Source organism: Geotrypetes seraphini, chromosome 11 (assembly GCF_902459505.1).
Source record: "Geotrypetes seraphini chromosome 11, aGeoSer1.1, whole genome shotgun sequence".
Lineage (NCBI taxonomy): Eukaryota > Metazoa > Chordata > Amphibia > Gymnophiona > Dermophiidae > Geotrypetes > Geotrypetes seraphini.
In genome coordinates this window covers 80,429,286-80,455,354 of record NC_047094.1, presented here as the reverse complement: position 1 = coordinate 80,455,354, position 26,069 = coordinate 80,429,286, and the positions used below count along the sequence as shown (strand labels likewise).

At 41.9% G+C, this 26,069-nt stretch overlaps 1 protein-coding gene across 1 annotated transcript in view; it reads left to right on the top strand.

The window, feature by feature from the left end:
* Positions 1-22,599, top strand: part of LOC117368857 (carcinoembryonic antigen-related cell adhesion molecule 1-like) — a 193,112-nt gene extending 170,513 nt beyond the window's left edge. The window contains exons 7-10 of the mRNA XM_033962601.1: positions 1,037-1,303; positions 3,199-3,295; positions 17,170-17,242; positions 22,462-22,599. Of these exons, the coding sequence (XP_033818492.1) occupies positions 1,037-1,303; positions 3,199-3,295; positions 17,170-17,242; positions 22,462-22,599 (575 nt within the window). The remainder of the gene's footprint in view (positions 1-1,036; positions 1,304-3,198; positions 3,296-17,169; positions 17,243-22,461) is intronic.
* Positions 22,600-26,069: the final 3,470 nt, after the last annotated feature.

Below are 26,069 nucleotides of genomic sequence, written 5' to 3'. Positions count from 1 at the left end.
GGAAGTGACATCAGCGGGAAATCCAGTGCTGGCGCAAGGAGCATGCCGGAGAAAAGCCACTCATGCTGGTGAAGATTTAGAAATACGGGGGGGGGGGGGGGGGGGGGGGAAGGGAGAGAGCTAGTGTGGAGTGGGAGGGAGGAGCAGGGCTGTGGAGAGGGAGTAGTGAGAGAGGGGTTGCCACTGTTCCAGGCACCTCCTACCCTTACTATGCCAGCGCTAATCGGATAGTGAAACGACATTGCCTTGTGCTAACCAATTAGCGTGAATTTAATATACAGCGCTGTGTGCATCTAGCAGCACTATAGAAATAATAAGTAGTAGTAATAGGTTAGTGTGAAAGCCCTTACTACCTAGAAAATAGGTGCCAGTAAAGGCTCTTGTACAACCTTGCTAAAAGTAGTCTCAGTACATAGGAAACCAATGCACTAGTCATAGTGCAGGTTACTTGTTAGTCCAGCTTAGGGCTCCTTTTTTCAAGCCGCGCTAGTGGGGTTAACACGCATGACTTTTCATCACGCTTTAACCCCTGCGCTGGCCAAAAACTACCGCCTGCTCAAGAGGAGGCGGTAGCGGTTTAGCGCGCGCTATTACACTCGTTAAACCACTAGCGCGGCTTGATAATAGGAGCCCTAAGTAAAAGTATCCTAAATATTGGCTATGCAAGAGAGCAGGAAAGGGCTTGTTCCATTCAACAGAGAGTTTTGTGTGTGGGGGGGAGGGGGTTTGGAAGGTGGCATCGGAATCTTTGCTGTAGGATAGAATAGTAGATTGTTTTATCACGTCAAAGTGTTTCTCACAATGTATTTTGTAGGCCATTTAACTTTTTAACAAATTAATTATCCCCCCCCCCCCTTTTACAAAAATGCAGAAAAGGTTTTTAGTGCTGGCCGTCGTACTGAATGCATCAGAGCAGCGCAGAGCATTCAGGAGAATAGTATAAACTACAAACACGCAAAATAAATATCATTAACAAACAAGACAAACTTTACATCCAATTGAATTATGCATTATTTTATATGTAATTTTTCTCTAGATGCTCCTAAGGGAATCCACCTATTTGCTCCAGGAAAGGAACAGATTTATGAGAGAGACCCCCTGATGTTGAGGTGCGAGAGTAGCAGCAGTAACCCAGCAGTGAGTTACTACACCTGGTACAAGGATGGAATTCTGTTAGTGAATACATCTCAAAACATCTTAGAGATACAGTCAGTGAGGCCACAAGATGCTGGAGCATACCACTGTACTGCCCATAATGAGATAGGGACTGCATCTTCTACACGTGCCATCATTAATATTATCTGTGAGTATTTTAACATGGCATAATCACCTTTCCTAGACTTTAAGGTTTATTTTTGCAAATCTCGATGACTAAGAACTCTGAAAATTATGATATGTGGGCCGATGATGCAATTGGAATTTCCCATGATCCTTTAGTAGCTGACTTAATGCATAGACTGCACTTTGGACTTTCAATATTTTCTCCACTTGGACAAGATAAGCACTGATGAAGGTCTGACAGAGAATGGTACTTTCATTTTGTTTTTAAATTGTTTATTGGTTTTATGAAAACTTGTTACAGAAAATGTAACAAATTATCCATCAATAACATTTTTAAAAAAGCACTTATGTACTATAAATGAAATACAAAATAAACAATCCCCTCCCCCCCCCCCCCCCCGGATTTGTATGTAGAATATGAGATCTTTAATATGGCAGGTTCCCAGTACTATTAAAGCTGTTTAACAAAAGAATCTAATGGGCCCCAGATTTCTAAGAATTTTTGCGATTCATTAATTTTTTCCTGCTAACATTTTCTCATATCGGCATATTTAGCCTATGCCATTGTTTCCAATTCCTTGTGATCATTTGCAAAACCACACAATGAGAAGTTTATCTTTGGAACTATTTAGCAGGCTTCTATTCATAATTGAAGTACCAAACAATATAATTCCATATGAGAATTGTACTTAAGAAACAAGGTTCTTTTAAAACATGGTAGCCAAGAGAAGCCATGTTACCAAGACTGATCCAGATTCTGACTACATCTTCTTCCCCCTCCCCCATCATGGACTTCAACTTCTTGCGTTTTATAAGGAAATCTGAATTATGGGCTCCTTTTACTAAGATGCGCTAGTGTTTTTAGCGCATGCAGCAGATTAGCGCGCTAGAACTAACGCCAGCTCAATGCTGGCGTTAGCATCTAGCGCACGCAGCATTGTAGTGCGCGCTATTCCACGCGTTAATGCCCTAACACAGCTTAGTAAAAGGAGCCCTATGTCTCCAGGAATACATAAGTCATAATACTAGGTCTGGATCAACCTGTTCTAGAAGACATAAGTGTCCTTTTACTAAACTGTGGTTAGCGCAAGCATGTGCTTAGTGTACATTAAAAAGACTTACCACGGGACATGCACTAGTATCCCACAATACATTTGCCTGTTTGTGTGTATACACTACGTGCTAGAAAATGATTTCTTAATTTTCTCCAAGGGGGCGTGTTTGAGAGTGGAGAGTGAGTGTGACAGCACTAATCGGTTAGTACATGAGGTATTGCTGTGCACCATTTGATTAGTGTAGGGTTAGCTTGTGGGTCCTTAGGCCTGATTCTATAAATGGTGCCTAACATGTATGTGCTGAGGAGTGCAAGTGTCAATCATAATTAGGCACCGTCTGGTTTCCTTCCGGATTTGTATCAGCCTAGAGAAGAGACTCCTCCTGATGAAGGACACGAAACTCGAGTGGAGGGGCTCAGTTTCTCACTATGATTCCTGGGTGATTACACACATGAGCACTTTCAAAGCACTAGCACTTTTATCCATTTAATCTATGGTTACCGAGTTACTTGATAAGGATCCTCCCACCAACAACTTTATGATAAGTGGCTGTAGCAGTAGTAGCATATTACTTGGCTGGAATTTAAAATCTCCTCCATTGTCCAGAGCACAAAGGTGACACGGAAAGAACAAGGACTATCTAGAAGGGATTTTCTTTTCTGTACCCTTTCCAAAAATATTATAAAATGGAATCGAGTGCCACACACTATTAACAGGGCAATGTACCCACAAACTATTTTAATAATATGTGAATAGCAGGGGACTTTATATTAACCAATGCATATGTTATTAACCTGGTGCTGAAGCTATCAGCAGAGCCTTAATTATTCCATGCCATGAACATCTGTTACTATTTTTCCAGATTTTCAATGGAAATTGAACCTGCCCATTGTTCTTGGGGCTGCTGTTGGATCACTGTTTCTTCTTCTCCTGACATTGACTATCCTCATTTATGTAAGGTATGGGAAGGTTATGGTCCATTCACCATGCAAATAAGTATTAAGGACATAAAATTTTCAAATCTGGGTCATGACGCTCAGGATCCTGTCTCTGACAGTGGCTAGTCCAGGGCATTTGAAGTAGTCAGACTGGGGCACAAAGAATAGATCCAATCCTTGCAGCTCACTAGCAGAGATAAGAAGTGTTCAAAGGATTTTCATTATTTTATTTTAGTATATATTTTTTGGTTTTTCATTTTGTTTCCTGTAATTTACTTGCAATGAAAAATAAAGAAAACCTTTAAAAAAAAAAAACCCCCAAACAAACCAAAAACCCAAACAAACAAAAATCTGGTGTACACCTATGAAAAACAAAAAAAATATCCCTAGGCCCTATTTCTATAACCCAACACCCCTCTTATGCCATCATTAACTGCTTCTTTTACAAAGCTGCGATAGCAGCTGCCAATTGGCAACAGCCACAAAGCCCTTTAAATCTCTACGAGCTTCGGGGCCATTAGCGCGGCTTTGTAAAAGAGGCCATAAATTGAAAAGGGAGGCATGAGCAATCACCAGTCTTTTCTGCCATGCTGGTACCTGTTCCAGAATAGGGGTAACTGACTTGCCAAGCAAGAATATGGTGGCAGCTGACCAAGAAATGAGTGACACAATGGCAGTGTTAAATTTAGAAAGGAAGTTGAGGGGCTGTAAAGAAGGTTCTCAAACTCTACCCAGGAAGGCAAAACTTTGTGTAGGTCATTATTCAAAACCCCATCAAATCGTGCACTCAGCACTTGTTGCTCTACACCCCCCCCCCCCCCCCCCGCGATCTGTCGTGAAACAATGACGATACTCAGGTGTTTTCAACTAGTGTGGAATTTTATTTGGCCGCAGCCATAACAGCACCCGGCTTGAGAAGGGCAACCTCCCTTCCGCTCCCCTAGTCTATTCCCCCCCTCCTCCCCTCCCCCTCCTCCGTGCCGATTGGCCCAAGGCTTCGGCCGATTTGTACTCGCTCCTTCCTATGCGGTTCGGAGCTTGTTTTATGCTGTCACAATCCAGTGATGACCATATAAATAGTTTTGTTCAAATTTGCCAGCACATAGAGCAAATACATTTTTGCTAAGTCACTAGTGGAACAAGTTTGCAACAGGGTGTCATTATGAAAAATCCTACAAAAAATGCCTATTTTATAAAGTGTATATGTGGCAGAATCAGCTCTAACAATATGCCAATTTTCTCACACAAATTTACACCTGCTCTGAAAAAAATTGCAAATGTATTCTGTTGGGGTGTGTATTGATTTCACAAAAGATCACTAATATTAATGTTCCAAAAATATTTATGTTAGGCCTGTTGGATAAACATTGAACTCCAGTCCAAAATCACATAACACATCAGCTCAATTTCAATTACATCACACAAATGGATTTTCAAATTTTAACTGCTTTCTAAAGGTCCATTTTAAAAAAAAATATGTATAATTTAATTGAGATTGAGTTGGTATATTTTGTGTGATTTTGGATTGGAACTCAATGCTTTATTATCACTATTGTGTTATATATTTTATAAAGACAGCATTGGCACTTATATTGGAAAAGGTGTGTAATGAAATCTGAACCCTAAATCCAGAACCAGTGTGTAAATCCTCATGTATGAATTCACAGCACCCCTGACAAACCTGCAAATATGTGTGTGCTCTCTAAGCCTATACTTACAGTAATTTGGTTCAGGATTCCCAGTCATTAGAACAAAATATCTATAAAGTGCAAACGAACATTTACTCTTGTGTTACTGCATGTGTGTAAATGTTTAGAATAGTATGTGCGTACTTAAACATGCGCCTAAATGCGATTCTGCAAATATCCACATAAATCACATAGGGCCCCTTTGGAAAGCTATAGTAGGGATACTGCTGTAGCATTTATTTATTTAAAAAATTTCTATACCGTTTACAACTAAACAGTTTACAAAATTTACATACATAGTTTTAAAACAGAAACATAATAAAATAAACATACAAACCAACCTTAAAAATAATGGCATAACTTTGCATAATAACAATCATAAGCAGATTATCAATTCTACCAGAGAAGAGCTTTGGTACATTTACTGTGGTGGCATTGTTACTGCGGCTTTGTAAAAGAGCCTCATAGGAGGGAATTCTATAAATGGTTCTCAAAAATCAGGACCCCAAAATTTCAGTGCTGAGAGCATAAGAACATAAGAATAGCCAAACTGGATCAGATCAAGGGTCTGTCTAGCCCAGAATCCTGTTTCCACAGTGGCCAATCCAGATCACAAGTACCTGGCAGAAACCCAAACAGTAGCAACATTCCATGCTACCAGTCCCAGAGCATGCAGTGGCTTCCCCTATGTCCGCCTTAACGGCAGACTATGTACTTTTCCTCTAGAAATCTTTCCAAATCTTTTTTAAACCCATCTATATTTACCGTCGTTACCACATCCTCTGGCAACGAGTTCCAGAGCTTAACTATTTTTTGAGCGATTCTATAAAGGTTGCACGTACGTCACAGAATCACTCCTAGCACCGATTTCATGTGGAATTTTTAATCACCGGACTTTATGCCTGCTGAAACCAGGTATAAATGCTGGAGCCTTAATTAGCTGTTCTTAGGGCAAATTCTACAAGTCCACACACAAATCTGTGGAATGCCTTTGACATGCTCCCTTTCATATCCATATGAATCAAGATAGGTGCCATGCTGTATAGAATACTACACAGCAAGACGGATGCACACATTTTTTGCAATGCCAATTAACATAAATAATTGGTTGTTAATACTCAGTTATTGATGTTCTAGTGCTCATTATTTATTTATGCATGCATTTCTGATATACACACAAAGTTGGGCGCCAAGTTTTGGGCGCCAGTTTCTGAGCACCAAATATAGAAACTAGGAGATAGTGTGTATTTGTAAAGGGGGTGCAGAATGAGGAGGAAAAATGGCAGGACATAAGTGGGGGGCTCTTACTTGCATGTGTAGCTTAAAGAATATTATAAGTTATGCAGGTAGATGCTACACTTAGGCACGTACATTTACTAGTGCTGCCCAATTCAGGGAAAAACTTTTTTTTATTCGATTTGGCCTATTGAATTGATTTTTCAATTTGATTCAATTCACTTTTTTTAAACGGCCTGACATGTTTATTTTTATAGCCTCTTCACCCACCCCCCTTTGCCCTCTCCAATCCCACGCCGGTGCTGTGGTAGAAACAAAACAAAAAATACTTTTCTCTCTTTGTTAGGTCCTAGCTTACACTTGCTAACATTAGCTCTGACAGGATACACATTTCAAATCTGACATATTGTAATCACAAAATAGAAAATAAAATAATTTGTTCTACATTTTGTTGTCTGGTCCTCTTATTATTCAAATCATGTTGGTCCCAGGCTCTGGTCTCTGTTTGTCTTCTATTAACTTACTCACCAGGGTCTCCTGCCCATTTGACATTTTCTTTCCTCATGCTCACCATCCGTGCCATATCCAACATTTCTCCATCACTCCATTCTGCTCCTGGATCCATCTCCCTCCTACTCCCCTTCCACTTCCTGTGTATCTCTCTCTACCTCTAATCTACCCCCCATGTCCAACACTCTCTCTATCCCTTCCTTGTGCCCTGTCAAATCTCTCTATTCCCCTCCATGCACCATCTCTCCCTTCCTCCCCTCCATTATGTGCGATTTCATCCTCTCTGCTCACCATGCATGTCTTCCTCTCCTCCACTAGTGCCACCATCTTTCCTCCCTCTCACCCTCCCCTCTTCCGTGTACCACAAACTTTCCTTCCTTTTATCTCTTCCCTCCCCCTGTGCCACCATCTTTTCTTCCTGAAGTTTCTTTCACCCTTTCCCTCCCCCTGTGCCAACAACTTTTCTTCCTCTCCTCCCCTGTACTCCAAGGTTTGCTTCTTCGGGTCACAGTATCGGCACAGAATGACTCTCACAAGCTGCCTGCTGCTAACCCAGAAATTTCCCCTCTGCTGTGGAGAGACTTCTGAGTCAGCAGCAGGCAGCACGTGGGACTTGCTGCTGATACCGTGACACTGTGAGATTCAATGCTGACACAGCTGGTGTGGTGAGATTCTGTGTGGGAAAAGGGAATTCCATTCCTCCCTCCAATCCCCCTGTGCAGCACCTCCCGATCAATACCTCCCTACCACCCGAGACCTCAATTTATGGGCCTCCTAAAGCAGCACCAGCGGTGAACAGGCTGCTCGTGACCTGCCTGCCAGGACTTCCCTCTGCCACATCATTAATGAAGTCATCAGTGATGTGGCAGAGGAAAGGCCCTGGTGGGCAGGCCAGGAGCAGCCTGTTCACTGCTGGTGCGTAGGAGACCCAGAGGAGACTCCGAACTCACTGAATCGGTAAGTCTGATTTTTTAAAGGAAACATCGATCTGAATCGATTCACTGAAGTAAATTGGTGAATTGGGCAGCACTAACATTTACATCAATAGCTGGTGAAAGTGATCATACCTAAATGTTAGGGACATGTGTAATGGGTTAGTATTCTATAAAGAAAAGTCGGTGTTTGAGGTATTCAGTTATAGAATAGCCCCTAGGTGTCACCATTATGTAATGGCTGAGACTCCCTTCCTCCTAGGATCTATAGTATTCACAGTTGGTTCAGGGAGCAACAAATTGGGTCTAGGAATCAATTACAGGTCCTTCATATGCTAACACTGAGAAATTAGGCCGGTGTCATTGACCGTTTTTAACAGCAATAGTATACACATTTATATGGAATAGTTAGGAGCCTGATGGAGGCAAAAACAAGATTAAAAAGGAACAGAAAACAATATGTTCCACAACACCTAGAATGCAAAGAATAAGACAAAATAAGGTGGAATGCAATCTGGACAAAAAATCAGTTTATTAAATAAAAACAATAATAATATAAAATAGATTAATTTATTAAGTAAAAACAGTAATAAGTAACTGATTTTTTGTCTAGATTGCATTACACTTTAGCAAAAACAAGCCTACATAGAGTTACCAGACGTCGGGATCTCTCTGAACATGTCCTCCTTGAGGACATGTCTGGGGGTCCGGACAGTTTTTGAAAACCCAGCACTTTGTCCGGGTTTTGAAAGGAAATCACATCAGGAGGGGGCATCTGCACATGAGCGGATGCAATGTGGTGACATCACACGTGTATGAGCGTGATATCGCGCCACATCTGCACATGCGTTCCTGCCCGATAACCATGCAGCAGGGGCAGGACTGGGGCGGAGCTGAGGGCAGAGCTGGGGCGTACTGGGGTGGGGATGGGTGGAACTGGGTGGGCTTGTGGGGCGGGCCAAGGGTCTGGATTTTATTGATATAAAATCTGGTAACCCTAAGCCCACATAACCTTTGTAAGTCCCTTCCAGCTGTATCTTTCAATAATTATTTACAGTTTGTCAGAAGTGGATCCACATTTTCAGAACACTGTCTTCCAGAAAGTTTCTTAAAAACCTCCAAAAATGACTGCGTGTTAAATGAATGGACTGGGTGACCTGACCTGCTGACATTTTCATTCTGACCACTAGAAAATTGTCTTTTTTTTGAAGTGACTTTTAATTAATACAGTAATTTGCCTTCCAAAATGATGAAAAATGATAATGGTGAGAATCTACAATAAGAGGGCAATTCTATAAGTGGGCACCTCCTGTTAGGCATGCTGATGCAGTGTGGGGAGCATCCAGAATATGATATAGAATGTTAGACTAAGTCAGCATCGGCACATCTTACAGCTACATGACTGCAGTTACACCAGGTACAATACTGGCATAACTACAGGAGCCTATATGCAGAAGGGATGTGCATAACTTAGAATATTTTGTAAGTTACATGTGTAAATGGGAGACATACCTATGATCCCCTTATAGCACGTAAGTGCATCTTTATAGAATAGAGTTCAGGACACTTACACACATACAAAGGAATATTAGAAATGGTGCTTAAAATTGCGCACACAAAGTGAAAAAGGGCTTAGCCATGGGAGAGGCTTGGGCTGATCAGGGGAGTTCACTGACGAAGCACACAGTATTATTTGGGGGATCAGACACAGGGATTTACACTAGGTTTCAGTTGGTGTAAATCATCGTGCCCAAAACTGGGTGCGGATCCTAGTGCTAGGTGATATTCTGTAAACAGCACCCAGCTGAAAGCATTGTTTATAGACTATTACTCATTCTGTTAGATCCCTTCCGGATTCCATATGCTAGGTGTTCAATCCCAATTCGCAGTCTGGTATTGCAGAAATCCACATCTTTTCTGTTGCCCAGCTTCTGTTTCTTATTTTTCACTTAAAGTTCATTTAAGCTTCGTTTCTTGGTGTCTTCAGTGCCTTGAGACCCCTCTCTGGTGGTCTGCTGTCTGAGAAAAGGATGCAGTCCTGCAGTGCTGGACTGCAGCTTCACAGAGAAACTCTAGTGGATCTGAAAAGATAGCCTGCTGTGTGCCACCTTCTGGAAGTACCCGTGGTCCCTTCCCGTGGAGTTTGCTGGCCGGTGACCCTGTAACAGGTTTCTAGTGCAGGCTGTGGGCATCTGGAAAGAAATCCACCTTTCCTTCCCCCGACTGTTTGGCAGAGAATTATTGGGGGTGGAGGGTGTAGTCAGTCTCTGGCCAACAGGCAGTCGGAAGATCTTCACTTTTATACATTTGGAGCTGTTTCTGAGGCAGAAAGCCCTTTATCTCCACTCAGCTGCTGTAAAAACGCTGACAAACAAAGGCACTACAGAGACTGTGAGTACCTCCATTATTTTCTATGGGAACTTCAGTGGTGGCTTGTGGATCAATTTAAAAGTAGTTTTTCACAGTTTCTGTGGATAAGGTTCAGGTCTCCCACTTCCCCAGACCCTAAATCAATATTTTTTTATTTTTGGGTTTAGTTTATTTTTGCCCTTTATGGTGTGAATTAAATTATGGTGGAAAAAAATTAACAAACAATACAAACTTCTATTAAAAGAAAAGAGAAAAAAACATTACACCAACCTAATAGGCATGGAAACCCAAGACACCAAAAAACTATTCCAAATATTAAAAGATCTAACTAACACCAAATCCTATATGACCACTAACAATAACCCCTCCCCTTCAGCCTCCCTCCTAGCAGAACACTTCAAGAATAAAATTACAAACACCAGAGCTACTCTCAATAGTAACCCAGCTATTTGAAGCCACAATACTTCCCACAGAAAATGAATCTTGTGCTGCAGACAGAACTTGGTCCCAATTCCCTAAGATACATTGGACCGAATTTAACAAACTACAATAAGTACAGCCACTGCCCACCATATCTCCTGTCATCAGCGAGCACTAAGTTCCGTACCTTACTCCTACACTGGATACAAACCATGATCACAGATGGCATTTTCCCAACTGATCTCAGCAAAATCATCACCCCAATCCTAAAAGACCCAAAAGGACCAACAGACCACCCATCCAACTACAGACCAATCGCCTCAATACCTCTATATATCAAACTAACAGAAGGTCTATTAGCCAAACTCCTCACCAACTATCTCGAAGACCATAACTTACTCCATCCCACGCAATCTAGCTTCAGAACTAACTTCAGCACAGAGTCACTACTAGGCTCCCTTATCGACACAGCAAGACAACACCTCAGCATTGGGAAAAAAATGCTGCTCATACAGCTGGGCCTGACGGCGGCTTTTGACTTGGTAGACCATAACATCCTACTGCAAATCTTGGATTCAATAGGCATCTCAGATAAAGTATACTCATGGTTTGAAGGTTTCTTAAAATCCAGAACATACAAAGTAAAATCAGACAAAGAAAAATCCAAACCTTAGTCCAACCCCTGCGGTGTACCACAAGGATCCCCACTATCCCCTACTCTCTTCAACCTATATATGGCCTCTCTCGGCGTTTACTTGAACAAACAAGGCCTCACCTCTTATAGCTATGCTGATGACATCACCATCCTCATACCTTACGACCAACCAAAGCTCTCAATGACAGACACACTATACCGAACTCTAGTTACAGTTACGACTTGGATGGAAGACCACAAACTGAAACTCAACCCAGATAAAACTAAATTCATCCTCCTAGAAAATAAGTCCCAACCACAACCAACTTAGAAATCAACTCTATCAATTACCTATGCAAACCACCCTAAAACTACTAGGTATGACTAGTGACAGAGGCTGCACCATGCAACCACAAATAAACAAAACAATACAGAAATCTTTCGCAGTTATGAGAAACCTTAGACAAGTCCGAAAATTCTTCAAAAGAACACAATTTCAGCTCCTAGTACAATCTCTAATCCTAAGTATTCTGGACTACTGCAACATCCTCTACCTCCCCTGCCCTGCAATAATGATTAAACAACTACAAACAATTTAAAATACAGCTCTGAGACTCGTCTACTCATTGAAGAAACATGACCACATTACTGAGGCTTACATCGATTCACATTGTCTTCCAATCCAGGAAAGAATACAATTTAAATTCTACTGTATACTATTTAAAACTATAAACGGAGACAGCCCAATCTACCTAAACAACTGCCTCATCCAAACTACCTCTACCAGGCATAGAAAAACACCCCCCCCCATTCACTTATCCCTCAAAGAAGTAAAACGGAAAAAACTATATGACGGCCTACTAGCCACTCAAGCAGCAAAAATAGATAACCAAATCTCCAACCTATTGATAACAACCTCAGACTACAAGATGTTCAGAAAGGAAATAAAAACTATACTCTTCAAGAAATCCCTGAATAAATCTTAATACCACGAATACCTCCTTCTTACCATCCCCTCCCTATCCCCTGATCCTACTTAACCTTCTCTTGGAAACAATCTCTGATCTAACTTTGTAACCCTTCTTCCATAACTCTTTTTGTAATCCGCTTTGAACCGAAATAGAAATAGGAATAGAAATCTGTAAAGTAATGGTGGCCATCTTGGATTTTAAAATCAATCTTTTTTTTCTAACTTTGATTTCTGCCTCAAAAACCTCTTGATTTGAATCATAATCAATTGGGATAGACTCCCCAGCTTATAATCTATTGAATGTGGACATTGATTGTGCCAGATCAATGATTGTGTACCGCATGCCATAGCATGCTGGGGGAGGGGGACAGGAGCTTCGGACTTTGCCTCCTCTGTGTCCTTTTGGGCTGGGGAGCTAGCCTGGGTCTGTCCCTTCTGAAGAAAATCTTACCCAGAGGCCGCTCTGGAGTCTAGCATAGTACGCCTGTGTTCCAAGTATGGGGACTCTTTTGCCACAACGCATGTACCTCAACAGAGCCCTGCTATGGTTGTAGAGTGTGCCTTTTCACAGAATTTTACTTGACTCCTCATAACGGTGTATCCTCAGACCCTGCTCATCAGAGACAGCCTTTGGGCACATTGGGGGGTTTTCAGTCTATGGTGTCTGTGGCGAAGCTTTCTGTTCGGGAGCTTTCTTGTCTGGCCATTCCAGACCTTGATTGCAGTAGTTGCCATGCGGATTTTGTTTTTTCTGTTTCCTGCCACTGTGTTTACCATATTTTTCGCTCTATAAGATGCACCTAGTGTAGAGAAGGAAAAAATAAGAAAATTAAAAATTCTGAACCAAATGGTGTACCCTGTCCTACCGCCCTGCCCTGTAGCCCGTACCCCTTCTGGTGGTCTAGTGGTAGGCTGAAACAAGGCACAGAGCAGGTCTAGTGACAGGCAGACAGACAGCCCCCCATTTTTAAAAAAAAATTCAGGCGGCCAAACTCTTTGGACTGTTTTTGGATAAGGATGCTGCCTCGAGGATCACCTTCAGCGGCCGTCATTTCAAGGGCCAGATTCTTGTTGGTATAGGTCTGGCTGACCTCTACTTAGGTGTGAACACCGCCCTATGTTGTTCCCTGTGCACCAGTTCTCTGTATGTCGGGAGGGGATCGTAGTTCTCTTTGTTCCTCCTGCAGGTGTTGTTAGGGATACTTAGGTTTTCCCCCCTAGAGTCATTTCCATTACCACGGTTTCAATTCCAGGCTTCCTCAGGTTCCTGTGCAGTGACTATGCCTCACAAAAAAGTAGAGGAAAGTGCTAATGTTGTCTGGGGTGGGCGTGGTTTCCTTGCTCACTGGCTGTCTTCTACCATTTTGTTTGGAGCTGAAGCGACTTTCATCAGACACTTGTTAGTCCTACTTTGCCTGCCTTCAGCTTGGTTTCTGGCCTCCGACAGGTCGACAGCAACAGAGTCCAGGGTCTGCGATATTCTGCAGTGCCCCTTAGTCTTCAGGATGCTGGACCCTGTTTATGAATGGGGGCTTCAGCTGATTCTCCTTGTGCCTGAAAGGCTTGGAGAATTGGAGACATACAGTTTTCCCCCACGAATTCGCGATTTGCGGTATTTTCTGATTGCCTCTTCTGGTCAGAAAATACAGGGAATGAGTCTGCGAATCAGCCTTCTGCACAGCTGATTCCACCTCCTCTCCCCTCTGGTCAGCCAATCAGCCTTCTGCACAGCTGATTCCTCCTCCTCTCCCCACCAGTCATTCAGCCTTCTGCACAGCCGATTCCTCCTCCTCCCCCCCCCCCCCGATCAGCCAATCAGCCTTCTGCACAGCTGATTCCTCCTCCTCTCCCCCCTGGAGCATACTGGCTATGATTTACTGCACCCGCAGCGCCCCAGCTGCCCTCTCCTGCCTTTTTACAGACTCAAAACCGCATTCGCAGTTTTTTTAAATTCGCGGGTGTTCCTGGAACGGAACCCCCGTGAATTTCAGGGGAGTACTGTATTATGGTTCTACAGTCAGTCAAACAAAACGACTTGTGTAAGTGATTATCTACAATTGTTGTTCTATACTTGAGCTACTGTGCTCTCAGATGCCTGCGCTGAGGAATCATATATGATTTTCTTTTCAGCTTCTGCAGGGAAAGGGTATCTTTCATCGAGCTCAGTGCTTAAATTACAATGAAAAAAGTGCTAATGCTTTGTGCAAAAGAGATTTTTACAAAAGTGCTCTTGTGCAAATCAAAAAACTGAAACCGGCACTTATCTTTGGTGTAACTCTAAAGCCGGTATCGTTGTTGTAGCTATTGTGAAGCTTTTATTGCCCAACGGGAACCCATTTCGCCTATTGACGGCTTCCTCAGGGGTCTACATATTAACTACAACAAAACAATAAAACATGACATTAAATATCTAAAACAGATTGAAGATAATGCTTAAAAGTTTAAACTTTAATTATAATTACTTACTGTGCAGCTACGCTCCAATTTTGAAGCAAAATGGTGCTGACAACCGACAGATGCCGGCGCATGCATTTATTAGCTCACACTTTAATTACTCTCATTGTTTAAATCTTGGCACATGTGTATTCGAAAAATAAATTATTGAAAAAGTTTTAGAAAAAAGAAATGTTAAGGGATCTAAATGTAATAGATGAAATTAAAAGAAATCTTTAGGAATCTAAATGCTATTGTTTCCATTGTGGTGTACTTTAGTGCTCTACAGTCAGTCACCCACTTCTTGCGAATTCCCTTTTTCCAAATGGACAATGGAGTACATGGTGTGAGCTGCTGTCTACAGGGGAGTTTCTAGTGTCATTGGATCTCACAGAGGCGTTCCTCCAAATTTCATTATGCCCAGAGCATCACAGGTTTCTGTGTTTCCATGTTATGAAATAGCATTTCCAGTTTGCAGCTCTTTCCCTTGGCTTTGCAACAGCTGCTGCTCTTTTGTCAAAGTGATTGTAGTTGAGGCAACTTCAGCCAACAGGGGGTCCAAGTCCTCCCTTCCTGGGACTGTGGGTGATCCGGGCTCTGTCTCATTGGGTGTACAAAGGCACGGTGGGGACGATAGTGTCTCTGCTGTAGGCATTGGCAAGTCCAGGAAGAGATGCTTGGCATCCTCCCAGTCCCTGGAGTTTCTGGGTCTTCTCTTCGTCTCCAGACAGGGTCGTGCGTTTCTTCTCATGGCAAGTGGACAGAGCCTTTGTCAACAGATCAGAATTTTCTTGGACTGTCTGGCTCTCTCGACCTGGTTTTATCTGCAGGTTCTGGGGTCTCAGGCAGCCTCCTTGGAGGTGATCACCTGTGCTAGAGCGCCCATGTGCCCTTGACAGGAGTCCCTCATATCTTGGTGATCTCCTCTGAGTTTCCCCCTTCAGATGTCACTCTCCTGGATGGAGCCAGCTAGCAGCAATTTGAGCTGGCAGCTTCAGGGGATGGCTTTTGGCCAATGCTACCTTCTTTGGATTTCTCAGTGAATACCTCTTCGGATGAATGCCAGCTTGTTGGGTTGTGGGCTCCTTGTCAGGTCCACTCCATTTAGGGGTGGTGGACTCCTGGTCCGCAACATGGGTTGACTTCTCATCTGGAACGTCAGGAAATTCAGCTTTTCGGTCATTGAACAGCATGGAAGCTAGAGCCAGATGCCTTGGTTTGGCTCTGGCTGTCTCACGAGTTTCTATAGGATGTTCCCTCCATGGCCTTTGATAGGTCAGGTCATCTGCTGAACAGCGACGCATTCCTTACTGGTGTCTCTAGTGGCTCTGGATTGGCCTCGCCACCTGGGGTAGGTGGTTCTTATACGTCTTTAGAAGGACGAAAAGCTCCCTTTTCATAGATATCTTCTCAGTCAGAGACCGGTGTCCATGGAGAATCCATGTTTTGGTCTTGCGGCATGGCTCTTGAGTGCTCAGCTTTGATGGTGAGCGGTTATTTGGAGGTAGTTATCTCATCTCTTTAGCGTTTGAAGTACCCTCTACTATAGCTTCTTCTGCCAAAGCTTGGTAGGCTTTCTCACAAAAGGGTGTGTTCAGGGCTGTCTGATCACTTTTTTTGTTCTCACTGCTGCGCCTGTGGTAGGCCAGCATCCAAGTCACTCGATGAATTTGAATGGCCATTTCCGTGATGTACATCGCCCATGGCACACCGCCACCAATTTTGCTGAAAGCACTCTTGATGAGCAGTGTGGCTGCATCGTGGACGGAATTTTACGTGATTCTTCCTGATCAAATTTGCAGGGGGGTTACTTGGTCCTCTCTTCATGCTTTTACCCGGTTTTACCGAATGGATGTGGTGGCGTGTTCTGATTCCATTTTTTTCGGGACCTCAGTTTTGAGGACAGGCTCTTCTGTCCCTCCCTAGCTACCTTGGCTTTGGTACATCAACTAGCAATGGAATCTGGAAGGGATGTGACAGAATGGAAGATTACGTTTATACCTTCGTAATCTTCTTTCTGTTAGTCACTGGAGGATTCCATATGACCTACCCTCTCTGTATTCACTTAGTTGTTTGGAGTAGCCTGCTCTTTTCTGCCTTGATTACTCTCATTACAGGCTTGAAGATTTTCCAGCCAGTTGCCAAATCCTGTGGGGAGTTTCTGTGAATATACACATTACCGAAGGCCTTTCTTGGGATACTCGCTGCAAACAGCAGGTTAGTACTGCATTGTTCCTTAATGTGTTTTCTGAATTGCCTTTGTGCCTGTTTCTCACTTGCTAATATTTTGCAGAGTAAGCCAGTTCATGATTTATTTGTATTGATGAGGATTCTCCTCCTTACCCCCTTATCCTGGATTTGCAAGTATGTGCTTGGTTTTGGGGCTGAACTAGGATTGTTTGAGCACACTCAGTCTAAGGAGGTGGAGCATGTGTTCAGAAAAGATGTGGATTTCTGCAACATCCGGACTACGGATTGGGATTGAACACCTAGCATATGGAATCCTCCAGGGACTAGCAGAAAGAAGATTATCGAAGGTATAAATCTAATCTTCCAGTGCTCATTTTATTAATGAATTTAGCCCATAAGTGATATTTCACCTGCATTTGCATGCACAAGGGGCAGTATATGTAGATGCATATTAAAAGAATTACCCTTCATATATATTTGATACAGCTTGGGTATGGCCTTATGTTTTACAGAAACAAGAAAACGCAGAGTGAGGCTACTCCTGATAAAGTCACCTACACCAAGAGCCTCGATGAGTCTTCTGTGGTGAGTACACACCTACTAAGGGCTCCTTTTACAAAGGTGCGTTAGAGCTTTAACGCGCGGAATAGCGGGTGCTGAATTGCCTCGCGCGCTAGACCTTAACGCCAGCATTGAGCTGGCATTAGTTCTAGAAGCGTAGCACGGGTTTAGCATGCGTTAAAATCCTGCGTGTGCTAAAAATGCTAGGGCATCTTAGTAAAAGGAGCCCTAAGTTTCTACCAGATTCTCTCAAGTCATCATATTCACCTGTGAAGCAATGAATATTAAGGACAAGGTGTAAAGTATCAGGTTTTCTTTTCATATTTTGCAACTTAATTTGGCAGAAACACAAACCTTTTCATTCATTCATGGTGATAATTCTTCCTGGTTGCTATTCTCTCCTTAGGAATAACCCTTAAAGAATACCAGAAATATCAATAAATGAAAAATACTACATAGCATAATTCTGAAGCTTGGCTACATACAACTCTCTTAACTATCTATTAAGTTGTTGGTTGACCAAATCTTGGAAAATGTACAGTAGCAAAAAATAGTACTTACATAAGATAACATGATGTCATTTTATGATAACCCAACTACAATTTACAAAATGGTATGGGCCATTGAACAAAAATGCCATTTACAAGGACCTTGAAATCAAATCAGTGGCATGGCATTGGCTACTATATGATATCACTCATTGTTTGAAAACCTTTAAAAAGAAATTGATTCACACCTGTCTGGGACTTTTTCTTCTTTTGGTTTTTGGTATCAGATACCAAAAAATTGAATACTTGGCTCATCCGTTTGAATGGCAGAGTTTATTTCAAAAGAAGTTATACTGTTTGCAAATAGGGAATGCTCTTTCAGAAAGAGTGTGCAGTTTTCCAAGAGTGCATGTATGTTTGAACCATTGTACATATGTGAAACATGCTTTATAAGGGCACAATTGAAAAATAGTGAGTAGTCTTTGCAAATGTGTACTCAAGTATAAGGAACGATATTCAGATTGTGGAAGTTAGCTGAGCTGACTCCCTTGGTTGGTGACAAACCCAGAAATTCAATGCCGGGACGTATCCTGCAACTGGCATTGAATTTCTGGTCTATTTTTAGCCATCAAAAATATAGCCACTAACCTGACATTCATTGGTTGGCTGGCTGTTACAATGGCCAAAGATTCTAGGTCACTTCCTTCCCTTCTCACTTTAAGAAGCAGCCTAAAGCTTGTTAACCCAGACCATTCTACAACTTTCCTGCACTCATATAAACCCAGCTATTTCCACCTGGAATGCACCTCTCATCTCTTGCTACTTCTGACTCTCTTCAGGGACAATTCTGAAAAATGTCCATTATTAAAGTATAAGTTACCTCTAGGAGATCTCTTAAGATAGTCTCCACAGCCACACTGTGAACTTAGCCTAGGTCCACCCACCCTCCCCTCATTCCACCCATCCCTAGGCTCATATTACATATATAGACCCACCCACCAATCAACCTCCACCTGTTGCCCAACCAAATCCAAATATAATTCAACAACTCCAATGCTATACCTTATAATAATCTTACCCATGATGTGCTTTCCTATCCCAGTTATCAACCAGAGCCAATATGCTGGCCCAAAAAATCCCTCCCAACACAGCCCCCATAACCTCCGAGGTATCTCCTTTTCCTCATACACCCCCACAACAAAAACATATCTATCAACCTCATAAATGTTAGACCAGTAAATAACAAAGACATCATACTAAAAGACCTCACAGATAAAAACTGGAACATATTCCTGCATAATAAAACCTGGCTTAAAGACAATGATAGTTACACCAGGTATATATCCCTTAAGCTATCACATTTTAGCAAGCTCCCGTAAACACAAAGGAGTAACAGCCATTACCTGCCCATGACAAATGGATTGCAGAGAAATGTATAGTGGTACTAGATCTCAATATGTATCAAATTAGGTTAAAAACTTGTATTGAAAAAACATGCACTGCTAAGGATAACTATGCAAATTGTAACCTGGAAACTCTATTTGTACTAGATCCCCAGTCTTATCAAGTTAGGAGACAACCTTGTATAGTAAACTTGTTCTGTAATTATGTCAAATTGAAACCTGTCAACTATATAATATGGGGCTCATAATCGAAAGAGAAAAACGTCCAAAAACCAGCCTAAGTCGGCACTTGGACAATCATAAATGAAAGACATCTAAGTGCCGATAATAAAAATGGGTTTTGGACATATTTATAAATGACCTAGGCCTTCATAGTGCCGCTCAACGACTATAGCTAAACGGGGCATTTCAGGAGGAGTGTCGAGGGCGGGATTTGGGCGGGATGTGGGCAGGCTTAGACTTAGTCGTACAGCATGTATAACCAAAGGTTTTACAACAGAGCCTAGACGGAACTTGGACGTTGTGACTTAGACCATTTAAAACATGGTCTAAGTCACAAAAACCCACCTAAAGTCACCAGATAAACACTGCAAACACATAATACAGACTCCCACACACTACCCCAGTGATCACCGACCCCCCCAACCCCATAAAAATCGTAATCACACCTGTAAAATTCGGCATCCAGAACATCATCACCTGGCAGCCTGGCATAGGAAAGCCTAGTCGACCTGCACAGAGGCACCTTAAGTCATCTTGGAGGTGGATTTGGGACCCATAGAGAGGTGCCCCATGCCCATAAGCCCCTGTAATCACTGTATTGATACTGAAACATGTGCACTCCCCTATACACCCCCAAAACCCTTTTGTACTGGCATACAAGTGGCTCATGCAGCCATAAGGGCTATTAGGGTGGTAAATAAGTGGGTCTAGGGGATTCTGGAGGTGGTTTGGGGGGCTCACCATGATCTATATGGGAGCTGTAGTGAGATGATGACATGGCCCTTTTTGTGAAGTTCACAGCAGCCTGTAAGGTACCCCACTATTTAGGTGCCATGTCTGGGTGTTCAGTCCATCACTTTGCAGACCACTCCTACGTCCAACAGGGCTTGTTCTAGGCATTTTTGACTTGGACGGAAAGTTGGACAAAAATGTGTTATAAAGATGGATGATTTAGCGACTTGGATGATCAGATCGGCAGGACTTATAGTATACTTAGACGATTTTCAAAAGGAAAAAAATTTGTACGTATTTTTCAAAAATGTGTCCTAAGCTGTTTTTTACTTTAGACTTGCGACTTAGACGTTCCTTTCGATTATGTTTAACCTGTAAGCCGTTCTGAGCTCTTTGGGGACAATGGGATAGAAAACGAATTAAATAAATAAATAACAGGTCTATCTTTGGCTGCTCAATTTAGCAGGTCGGCCAGTGAATATTGGCACTAACTGGCTATGTTATGTGACCTGGCTAGCCACTAAGCTCTAATATTCAGCAGCTATTTTGCGCTGAACATTAGTACTTAGGCACCTAAGTGCCATTTAATCAGACCCATTCCTGGATGGTTAAATAGCATTGAATATCCTGAAAGGAAAAAAAACCTCAATGAAAATGAAAATTCACATAAATGACATGGAAAACAATAGATGGAAATATAGAAACATGATGGCAGATAAAAGCCAAATGCCTCATCCCGTCTGCCCATCTGCAACATCCACTAGCTCCTCCTCTCCCTAAGAGATCACACATGCATATCCCACACTTTCTTGAATTCAGGCACAGTCTTGGTCTCCACCATCGTTACTGGGAGACTATTTCACACATCTACTATTCTTTCTGTAAAAAAAAAAAGAATTTCCGTAGATTACTCCTGAGCCTATCACCTCTTAACTTCATCCTATGCCCCCTCATTCCGGAGTTTTTCCTTCATTTAAAACAAACTCATCTCCTGTACATTAATGTCACGGAGATATTTAAACGTCTCTTTCAAGTCCCCTATCTCCCACCTTTCTTCCAGAGTATACATAATGAGATGTATGTCCCCATTCGCTTTATGAAGAAAACCACCAATCAGTTTTGTTACGGCCCTTTGAACCAACTCCATCTTTTTGAAGTGTGGTCTCCAGAATTGCACACAGTATTACAAATGGGACCTCACCAGAGACTTATACAATGGCACTATTGCCTCCTTTTTCCAACTGGCCATTCCTCTTGTCATGCACCTGTGCATCCTCCTGGCTTTGACTGTCACCATTTCTACCTGTTTTGCCACCTTAAGGTCATCGGACACAATCACCCACAAGGCCCACTCTTCTTTGGTACACAGAAATATTTTGTCCCCTGTACTATACTGTTCTATTGGATTTTTACAGCCCACGTGCATGACCCTGCATTGTTTATTATTAAATCTTATTTGCCAATTACTGTACCATTCTTCAAGCTTCGCTAGATCCTGCCTCATGTTATCCACACCATCGGAGATGTCTACCCCATTACAGAGTTTGGTATCATCTATAAAAAGACAGTCTTTACCAGACAGTCCTTCCACAATATCACTCACAAAGATGTTAAAAAGAGGCAGCCCAAGGACAGATCCTGCGGTGCTCCATTAACAACATCCTTTTCCTCTAAGTAAACTCCATTTGTCACTACCCTCTGTCTCCTTCCACTTAACCAATTGTTAATCCAATCCATCACTTTAGGACCCATATCAAGGACACTAAGTTTATTTACTAACTGCATATGTGGTATCAAGTCAAAGGCTTTGCTAAAATCCAAGTACATCACATATAGCTAGGGTTGCCAGATTTCCTCTTTGAAAAAAGAGGATACCTGGCCCTGCCCCTTTCTGCACCCAGTCCTGCTCCGTTCCGCCTCCAGCTCTGCCCCATCCTCCCCCACACAAACCTCCCTGAGTTCAAAGGCCGCATATGGAAGCCTTCATGCATGCGCGGATGTTGATGCAATGTCACACGCATGCGCATGTATGTATGACATCATCACGGTGCCGGCCGTGCATGCGCAAAGGTTTCCAGACGCGGTCTCCGAGCTTAGAATTTCCAAAACCCAGACAAACTGCTGGGTTTTGGAAATCCCTCCGGGCGCCCGGACAGTCTTCTAAAAAAGAGGACATGGCAGGGGTTTTCCGGACTTATGCTAACCCTACAAATAGCGCCTCTCCCATATCTAACTGTTTGGTCACCCAGTCAAAGAAATCAATCAGATTTGTCTCACAAGATCTGCCTCTCATAAAATCTTGTTGCCTCAGGTCCAGCAGGCCATTCAGTTCTAGAAATCTCACTATCTTTTGGCTATAAATCTCTATTGTTTATAGATTTTTTTGTGATTATTTCAGTTGGATAAACAACCTAATGATTATATGGATTCGACCTACACAGCATTGGATCTCACAACTCGCTCCTCAGAGTATGAAGAGTTAAAGGTAAATTCCATCTCTACCCCCACCTTACCAAAGAAAACAGAAACTGACTAAAGAAAGTTCACGATTTTAATATTGCTAATGGCAGTATATGGTTTTACACGAAACAAAATAAAAAGGAGGAGTGAAAGAAAAACTAACACAAAATAATATACGATATAACTCTCCACTATTCTGCCAAGCTCATTAGTGAGCACATACAACCTCTACCTCTACTGCCCACATCATCGGCATAAAAAACATTCGTCAGGAGTGATCATTGCCAACTCTTGATGAAAGTTTTTTATGCCGATGATATGGGCGATGGAGGTAGCGCTTGTATGTGCTCACTTAACATAGAAGCATAGAGTTTGATGGCAGAAAAGGGCCGGCGGCCCAACAAGTCTGCCCACACAATAACCCTCCCTCCCACAAGTCTACTCAAGACAACCCCCCCCCCCACCTGAAGTAACCATCTTTTAAGCAAAACTCTGTGGTACCCCCACCTGTTGGTCCCATCGATGCTTGAAGTCAAGCACGCTACTGGCCTCGACCACCTGGCGAGGAAGACTATTCCATCAATCGATCACCTGAGGCTTTTCTTTCATCAAAGAGTGACAACTTAGAAGAATAGTGGAGAGTTATATCATATATTATTTTGTGTTAGAATATGGTTTTATACGCAGTTGTGGTGTATGGTGTTTGCTTAGTTGCAAGATCTGAGGCCAGAGGCTAAACACCTTGATGTCAGGCAATAATCAAGATTCAAAGATAAAAACAGCAAAGGGAGAGAGGTGGAAACCCAACTTGAATGAGTTGGGGAAGGAGAATAAATTTGATGATCCTGATTTGGTAGGAAAGGAAGATGCAGCTACATGGCAGGGGAATATGCAGCTTGGAATACAAACAGGAGAAACTGCCTCAGTTAGGGCGCTGGTCTTTGACCGGAGGGCCGCCGTGTGAGCGGACTGCTGGGCATGATGAACCACTGGTCTGACCTGAAAAGGTTCTGGTCCCAATACTGCCTCACACGCTCTGTCGTTTGTAAGTCCGATGCATCTGGGGACAGTCTCTTTAGGAAGAAAAGACGCTCAGGCTCAGGTTTGTCCCAAAGAAATTGTCCCTTTATTATGAGTCCTACATCCATTTATATAGCATTATAATGGGTCAGTTTTTTCAACATATGACTGTAGGAAAGACCATATTTGGTAACAGGATACATAAAAGCAACATGACTGTAGGAAAGACCATATTTGGTAACAGGATACATTAGAAAGAGGTAGCAAACATAAGGGGGGGGGGTTTAGTGGGAAGTTTCCATCTAAGGTCTAGCAATGTTTCTTATCTCTCTAAAGCACAAGATGTAAGACACAGAGCTCAGAACACAAAGAGAAAATGGCCTTGTGATTTCTTGACACATACAACCTGTTTTCAGCAGTTCAAGCAGGAATAGAAATGCAGGAATAGAAAACTTACAAGGAATATATACAAGGAATATATGTGCCCCTTCAATCCCCTCTTATGTCATGAAAATGACATCATAAGTGCACAGCATCAGGTTAGAGGGAGAGATAGTCCAGATATGTCTCTCGAGGAGGGGGCTTAGGAGCAGTAATACGAGCACTAGAACACATAAGCAGTCTAAAAATGACATAAGCAACATGGGTACAAATAATAATAGAGATTATAACACTAACCGTTTAACCCATCCTTGCATCCAGCTAAAGTACTGGTCCCAAGGATTAGATAAACAAGAGTTACGTTTGAGCTCAGCAGAGAGGTCCTCTGATTTCTGAATGGTCATAGTAACCTTACCCATAGGAACTGTATTGTCAGGAATAAAGGTGCAACAAGATAAAGTACTGGGGAGAATTTTACAGACACCCCTACTCAGCAAGGAACATATCCAGGACCATGTGGTTAAGCAGAGATTTACCATTTTGGTCCACATTTTTCTGAGCACTTTCCGATTTATAAGCCCAGTCAGTGCCAGTGTTCCACCCTACCACTCCCCAGGACGCATACTTATCCCCCCAATATGAGTCAGTAACACATATGTATATGTCTTTAGTTTTAGGGATATCACGGAACCAGTCACACTGCCATGCGGCATCAATTGTTGAGTAGTCCCTAATGTCACAGTAGTCAAAGGAGAAGGTGGCCACTTGCACACTGCTGGAATTATACCCAAAGGTGGTATGCTGTCTATCTTTCTGGATTCCAATTGAGGGGCAAACTGACCGAATACTCTCTCAAAAGATTCAAAAAGTACAGGGCACTCATTGAAGTTACTAAGCAGTACATCTAAAACAAAGTGAAGAAAATATTTTTACACTCAAGTTTCAAGTTTCAGGTTTTATTTTGGCTTGATGAATCGCTTATTTAATTTACTAAGTGAAATACAACTTTAATAAAAAGTATAGGCATGTGATAAATATACCATTTAATTTTTTAAAATAATAGGTTAGACTGATGGACTTACAGACTAATAGATACATAGGGTATGAAAGGGCAGAACTACAAGTCAATCTTTTAGAAAAAAGAAGAGAACATGAATGGAAAGAACATTAGGGAGGGGAGAGTGAAAACTGAGGAAAAGCTAAAATAAACTTTGAACATAATTAAAGATTAAAAGCATCTTTGAAAAGAAGGCTCTTTAAGTTACTTTTAAAACGATTCAAATCATTTTCCTCTCTTATATGTTGAGACAAGGTATTCCATAGTTGCGGAGCCATTACTGAGAACATATCATGTCGACGAGTTCCAATAATTTTCAAGGAGGAGACTGCTATAAGTTTTTGATTAGTGGACCGAAGAGAACGTGACGTATTGTGAGGGATAAGTAAATTATTAATGAATTGAGGTTCATTAGTAGACAAAGTTTTAAATACTAAAAGTAAGATTTTATAAGTAATGCGGTGATTAACTGGGAGCCAGTGGGATTTGATCAGAAAGGGAGTGACATGATCATATTTTTTGCCATTATGAATCAGTTTAATGGCAGTATTTTGGATTATCTGAAGACACTTCTTCTTTTTGTGTAATATTTATTAATAAAGAATTACAATAATCAAGTTTAGCGATAATTAAAGAATTAATTAATATATTTAGTGATTTTGGCTCTAGAAACTTAGAAATCGAGCGAATCATTCGTAGCCTATAAAAGCAAGATTTAACGGTGTTGCTTACATGTTCATGGTAAGAGAGTCTTTCATCGATGATGACACCCAATATTTTTAAAGATGTTACCGACTTTAAATGGATATTATCTAGGATGAATGGGGCACTCAGGCTTATCTTTTTTCCATGGGAAAAGTAATGCTTTTGTTTTCTGAATGTTTAGGGCTAACATATTAGAATTAAGCCATTGCTTAACCTTCACTAACTTTCTATTAATCTCGATTATTTCTTCTTTATTTTCTGAATTTAAAGAGTGTAAAAGTTGAATATCATCGGCATATGAAAAGGTGGTGAAGCCTATGAACTGACATAAACTTAGTAAAGGGGATAGAAAAATATTGAATAATAGTGGAGATAGAATGGAT